The sequence below is a fragment of the Nanorana parkeri genome, unplaced genomic scaffold, assembly GCF_000935625.1.
Source record: "Nanorana parkeri isolate BGI_ZX_2015 unplaced genomic scaffold, ASM93562v1 scaffold467, whole genome shotgun sequence".
Taxonomy (NCBI): Eukaryota; Metazoa; Chordata; class Amphibia; order Anura; family Dicroglossidae; genus Nanorana; species Nanorana parkeri.
Window position 1 is genome coordinate 1042600 of NW_017306735.1, and position 6992 is coordinate 1049591.

General features: G+C 39.3%; 1 protein-coding gene across 1 annotated transcript in view; it reads right to left on the reverse strand.

Moving 5' to 3' along the window:
- The window catches only part of PARD3B (par-3 family cell polarity regulator beta), a 516508-nt gene that overhangs the window by 405389 nt on the left and 104127 nt on the right, over positions 1-6992 (reverse strand). Inside the window, exon 4 of the mRNA XM_018560588.1 lies at positions 5261-5377. Within this exon, the coding sequence (XP_018416090.1) occupies positions 5261-5377 (117 nt within the window). The remainder of the gene's footprint in view (positions 1-5260; positions 5378-6992) is intronic.

A 6992-nucleotide genomic window follows, 5' to 3' on the forward strand; every position in this document is an offset into this window, starting at 1 on the left:
GCATGTATCCTCAAAGTGGGTCAAATAGATGAGCACATGTCCAGAGACTCAAGAACAGTGTATTATTGTATAGTGTGGCACAGCTATATCCAATTCTGCATACCTGGCTTTATATTATAAAGTTCTTATAATATAAAGCCAGGTATGCAGAATTGGATATAGCTGTGCCACACTATACAGTGTTCTGGTCTGGAGTCTGGACATACATGTGCTCATCTATTTTCCCCACTATGGGGATACAAGCCTTAGTTAGCAATGGCATGATCAATATTAATTTCATGTTCATGTTCTTCATAATATTAAGAAACTGACCTAAAATAATGATTTTGTATTGCTTTAGAAAAAATGTGACCTGTCCCTTTAAGAAAAAGTATCGGTAATTGGTATCGGCGAGTACTTGAAAAAAATCGGTACTCGGTCTTAAAAAAGTGGTATCGGAGCATCCCTACTATATATGTTCTACTATCTATTGCAACGATGTATTTAGCTGTTTGCTTCAAATTCCACTCAAATGGTGGACAATGGAGGCTGTTTGAATGTATTACAATGTAAGGTGAAACCGTAAAGTAGTCATTGATGGATATGTACATATTTCAGTTATTACCCCAGCAGTACATATCACCAATCGTATATGTATCTCTTTTTTGTAACCTCAGTTGCCCTTCATTCATTAATAACTAATAAGCAAATTAAGTGCAACATCATTCACTTTAAAACTATGTACTTAATTGAAAAACCCAGTATGAAGACTGTAGGATGACTTTCAAGTCCTCTCCAACTGACAGATGGTACAGATTTCTTTACATGTCAGACTACTATTAATAAATGAAACCATCTTTTAAAGCGTAGAACATGTTCCTGCGAACCGACAAGCACAGAACCAATGTGGGAATCTGAAGAGTGAAAACACAATATCTATGTTTTACAATAAGATTGACTGAACAGCTGAATCTGTCACGATGTACTTCTTGTGAATGTGGGCACAAGACATTTTCTGTCAGAATTTGGAATTTAGGATGTCAAACACATATATTTCTGGTAAACAAATGTTCCTTTCTTCTACATTTTGCCAGCAGGTTCATGCACAGTATTCCAGAAAACATCAACTAAATATAACATTATACGATTTTGTGTATGTCATGTGATGCTGAAAGATGCGACACATTGTGTCAATAGGCAAAGGTTTCTATATGCTATTCCCTAATAGTTACCATCTAGTACTATACATTTCTGTATAACATGTCAGCAGAAATATAGAACTACAAGATGATGTAATATAGGCCGGTAAGCATTTTTTACTACAAGATGATGTATAGTATGTTAATAAACATCTAGCAACACAATACACTGCTATAAAATACTGTTCAGAAGACATCCAGCCCCAGAAGATATTGTAGAGTATGTGACTCAACTAATAACAAAACAAAAAAATCACCTAGGGACATGGGGAGGGGGTAGATATCAAGAGTATAAGGACTTATGTAAACTCTGACTGAAAAGTCTTCTGCTGATGCTGCTGATCATATGCCTGCTATATTCATAATACAATGGCCTAATAACAGCCATAGGAGCCGCTAAGGCCGTATATCTGTCACAGTGAAAAATTCTATGTATAGACTAAAGAGTCATTTATTCATACTTCCACATATTATAGAAAATTCCATTACCAAGAAACCCCAGATTTCATGGTCTCGTCTCTAGATACAACATATTTATTTAGCAATTGCTATTTGTTGATTGTTCTTTAATCAATATCTAGTTAATGTGCTCTGATGGCTAATGCATATATGACTGTATTTCTTTTTGCAGCCTCCGGCTATCTGGAAATGTGAGCAAGGCTGAAAAAGAGTAATATTAATGACAATTCATCTACATTGTACAGCAAGTGTGTAGCTCTGATATGTCCTGTGTGATGCTGAATATAACGGTATGGTTAAATAGTTAATGAGTATGTTTAAACCTACTGTAAAAGGCATATTAAATCCTTCAATATTTTACTAGAGTTTGTCGTAGAATAACATTTTGTTATTACAACAAAGCACTAGGAGTTTTAGGTCTAAACCGTAGGCTTGTAGATCAAACTGTGAAATGTGATTTACTGTTTAATTTCTACTAATTCAACCTGTTCAATAAGATTTCATCTGTACGCAAATATAAGTGGATGTCTGGCTTACAACCCATAGCGCTATTTGGCATAACACTATTTCTTCTTTAGGCTTGACAATGATTAATGTGACGTGTATGCTTTACTTTTGATTTGCGATTTCAATACTTTTTATACCATTAAACACAACCAGAGAAAAACTGCAATAACCACAAATTTTATAGGGTGAAATATAACACACTACAACTACAAAGCCGAAAGTGTTACATGTAATACATTCCATACTTCTTATACATTCTCATGAACACATTACTTATGTCCACTTAAAGGGGAATACCAGCAAAAAATAACAACATACAAATAATTAGCCTATTAGATGATAAAATAATATGCAATATATACAATATTCACCTTCAATCCAGAAATGTCTACAGATGTGCTTTTTTCCTGCCACTAGATGTTCTCGGCCTGATTGCCAGCATCATTCAACTCACTTCTTCTAAGCCCAGGACATCCTTGAGTCACCCCACTATGTGACTGGGAAGTGTTATGAGAAGCAGCACAGTATTGAGATACTCTCTCTGTCACTCTGCTTTCTCTTACTCTCAACATGCTTAGTTTAAGCACATGAACTGACTGGCCCCTTGTTCTGCCATTTTCTTTCACACTCCAGCCCTGCTATACAGGCACTGCAAGAGGCTAAAACCAGGTCAAATTCAGGTACATACAATGCTTGTATATAAATACAAATATAAATTTGTATCTTTTATATTTGCCTAGAGTTTAGCTTTAAATCTCCTCACCAAGCTCTTCCAGGAACCATAGCATTCTCACCTCATCTACTTAAGACCACAAAAGACAATGGGAAAACTGTGATTACTAGGCAGAGGAAGCTTGAGAGTGATGGAAGTCAGAACAGTGTGAAATGGGAGTGACTATCAAAGGTAGCAGAATGGTGCTACTTAAGTTAGAGATAGTTATATAGCACACTAATAACATTCATATCCATTTTAAACGGTCTTCTTCAATGGATAACTGTACTTTAAGTTCAATAATGTTATTCTTTATAGTCTCACCCTGTCCCTGAACTAAAATAACCCAGATGTAAATGTACCTGAGTCAGAGTGGAACTTTCAGCACATACAACCTAAATCTTCTATAGAAGCCATTTAGAAAAAAATATATGTATGTAGACTAGCTTTTCAATGAAATGGTAGCTATAGAAGGGACAATTTTTGATAAGATTCAAGGGATATTCTTGAATCATTGACAATCAGTGCTGATGACATTTGATCAGTACAAGAGATCGCTAAGCGAAGCTTAAAAGAGAACTGTGGGGTGAGTGAATTACACTCATACCTATAGTTAGAGCCGACGTGCGACATTGAAACTGTCACATGCCAGCTCTATTGAATGGGAAGTGAGCTAAACCATACCGCCACTCACCTCACTTCCTGATCATCTCCCTGTCAGTCACCGCTCCCCAAGCTTGACTAAAGGGATGGATAGGGGAGGGGACAGGCACAGCTGGCTCTGCCTCTAGATAGGCAGAGCCCCTGTCAATCAGCCAGCTGGGTGTATCTCAACAGTATTGTTGGCATCTGTCCCGGCTGCAGCGCTCTCAGCATATAGTGGGCAATGGCCCCCTATATACTGAATTTTGGGTCATGGGAGGATGTTAGTATATGTCCTCTGGGGGCCCCAAAAGAGAACTATGGGATAATAAGGTTACCAGCAGAGGGCCTAAATTGGACCGGTGGGCAACACTTCAGTACTGCAGCTTATATTGTTTTTAGCCTTAAACAAAGCCTGGCCCAGGGATTAGCTGCTCAGATACCAAGCTCTGAATTGGGGGATGTCAGGAGCACATGTGATCAGTGATTCATGAAGCCTTTGATGTTCCATTTAATGTAGTCCTCCACTGCAGCATATATCTGCCTTCCTTTCGCCATCCCTTCTCGAGCATAATAAATTAATCACTGTATTTGTAGTTTACACAGGGCTTTGGACAACCCATGTAACAACAGTGATTGGCCCAGCATTGTCACATAGAACGAGTGACATGTTCCTTTATACCTGGAAGTACTGAGCACTTCCTTTGGTTCCTGGGTCTGGACAAAGTGGATGAAAATACACTGGGGAGGGTTGGGGGACTAATGCAAACCTATTGATTTTCCCTGAATAGGCAATGCACAGGCTTGCTTTAGTCTGAATAACGTAGTGGAACAATGACTGCTATTGTTTACATTTCTGAATTCCAATGGAGATATCAATTGACGGAGATTGGCTACAAAATTCTAGAACTTTTTTTTACTGTAGCAACTACACCTGACTATTAGGGTTTATTGTCTGTACACAATATCATAACTCTTTGCACTGCTTCAGAGTTAGGCTGTAATTCCTACTGGTGTCTTATGCCAACACACAGTTATATGTGGGTTAGGGTGCAGTGCCATATATGAGCCTGATGAAGGGGACCCTGCACATCCCTGAAAGCAATTGTAATTTGAGAGACATCAATAAAATTGATTTGCACTGATATGGAACTTTTTTGCTGGTGACATCTGTATTTGAGTTTTGCTGTCAGTGGAGTCATCCACAGTCATTACGAGCACCCATTGCTTTTTGGTATATCCGTTAAGGAGTGCTGCAAGATGTATGGATATTTTCGTGCATTAAGGTGTATTGAGAACTCATCTGTAACATAGTGTGTCTGTTAATGCAAGCATAAAACTGGGTACATACGGATAGCTTTTTTTCGCTGGCTGAATGAAAAAGATTCCTTCATCCACGCTAAACAGTGTGGATGGACGAATCTCCCACTGTGCCCTTTGTATTCTGATTGGCTGCAAGCATGTAGTTCTGACAATTCTCCAACACTGATCGACTTTTGTTGAGGAGATAGGGCTATCTATAAATCATATTTCAACCGTTACCTGCTGTATCAGAAGAAATTTGAACCATATGTACACAGCAAAAGTGTGAGTGGGCCCTAAGCCAGCAGCAGTTAATAAGGGATAAACTGGAAATTCCCAGCCAGCTGGAGCCCAGCACATACAAAAGGACATACTATAACACACTACCATTTGTTCATAGTTGCTTTGCCAGTTTTTTGTGGACATATTGTTGCTTAAATGTTCATTATAACTTTCTTACCTATCACGTTCTTCCTTCATTTTTTCAACATCTTGCTCCTCTTCTTTCCTGGCAGTTTTAGGACTAGCTTTCTGATCAACTTTGCCTCCTTTGTCATCTTTATTCTTTTTCCCAAACCTAAAGAAAAAAAAAAATTAATTTCATCTCGCCTCTTCCGTCAATTTACAGGAATAACTCAAATAACATGTGTGTACATTCACTTGCTTTAACACAGGACAGGCACAGAAACCAGAGATCAGCTAACAAACTCTCATTGTTCAAGGAACTTATTTTGACAAACTTCCAACAAGAGTGAAAATGTTCTTCCCAGCACAACATTGATAAAGATTTTGCTCTATATTTAGATACAGAGCTGTTTTAATGGTACCATGTAATTTAATTCACTTGGGAGGCTGAAACACAAAAGCTGTTAATGCTGAAAAAACACATGGAGCACAAACCATACGCTGTTGCACATCAGTGCTACAGAAGGAAAACAAAGCTGAAAAAAGTCAATGGACAAAGCAGGCAGCGGGAGCCTAATGCAGCATTGGTTTGGTGTTCCCGATAAGAAAATTAGAAAAGTACATTTATGGCAGTGACATTGAAAGCTTCCAACAGTGTCTGAAAAACATACCTGGGACTAATTAATGACCCACTCACTTGTCAGCTTTTAATTTCTCGCCCTTGTTTAGTCTAATTAATCATCATCTTTAATAGAGCTGTTACTTTCTCTTTGTTGCAGTGGCATTACACGGACAAGCAATTCCTGATATAAGTTAGTTCAGGTATTGAAGAAAAAGCCTACTCTACCAACAAGCAAGACTCACTTCTGTTCTATTTTGCTACTTAGATTGGTATAGTCATCCATTCTGTTTATGTTGTGTTATAGAAATAAGCAGTTGCTTCTGCTACATTCTATGCAATGCACAATACATTGAAGGGTCAGTCCACCATCAACTGATCCTGTATTTCCTGTATCTCAAAGGATGCTATTAACCACTTGCCGTCCGCCCTTGTGAGCCGCTGATGACAGCTATTAATTTGAAGAGGACAGTCCGGGGAACAGTACTAGTATAAGCTCATGCAGTATAAGGTCATGCAGCTTATAGCAGAACTGTAAATGCCAGGTCCATATGTCATATGTCCTTGGCCAGCCGGGAACACTTTTGTTCCTCCGTACGGCATACGTCCTTGGCAGGGAAAGGGTTAAATGAAGGTTCACAAAATGATGTGATTACCCTCGCAGTGGTTTTCAGACACAAAGTACAGTTTTTTTTCTTCATCCAAAATAACACTTTCAAAGTCCACCGACTTTAGGTTGTCTGATTACGAAGCGCCTTTCCCACACAGGCTGTATCCAGACAGCCTGCCACACAGGCTGCTTTTCACCACACAGGTGACACACTCCTCAGTCCACCAGACACAGACTGGTCCCAGGGTGGAGCACTCCTGACTCCTGCAGAAACCTCCACTGTCACCCAGGTGGAGCCCTGAACCTGGCCCAGCATGCTCCTCATAAGGGCTGTGCACAGGTGCACCATCATTTGGTGCTGGTCACCACTAAAGCCCAGACCCAGGAATGGAGATTTCAGGATCCCCGTTATAATTTAGAAACCCGGAAAGAATTTCAAAGCCAGCTCTTTCCTGGTAAAAGTCCTGGAACTGCTCAGCCCCTCTGGCTGAGAGTCCTGGGTGACCCTTTTGCCACTCTACATAGAGTAGAGTGGCTGCCACAATATACATACACGCA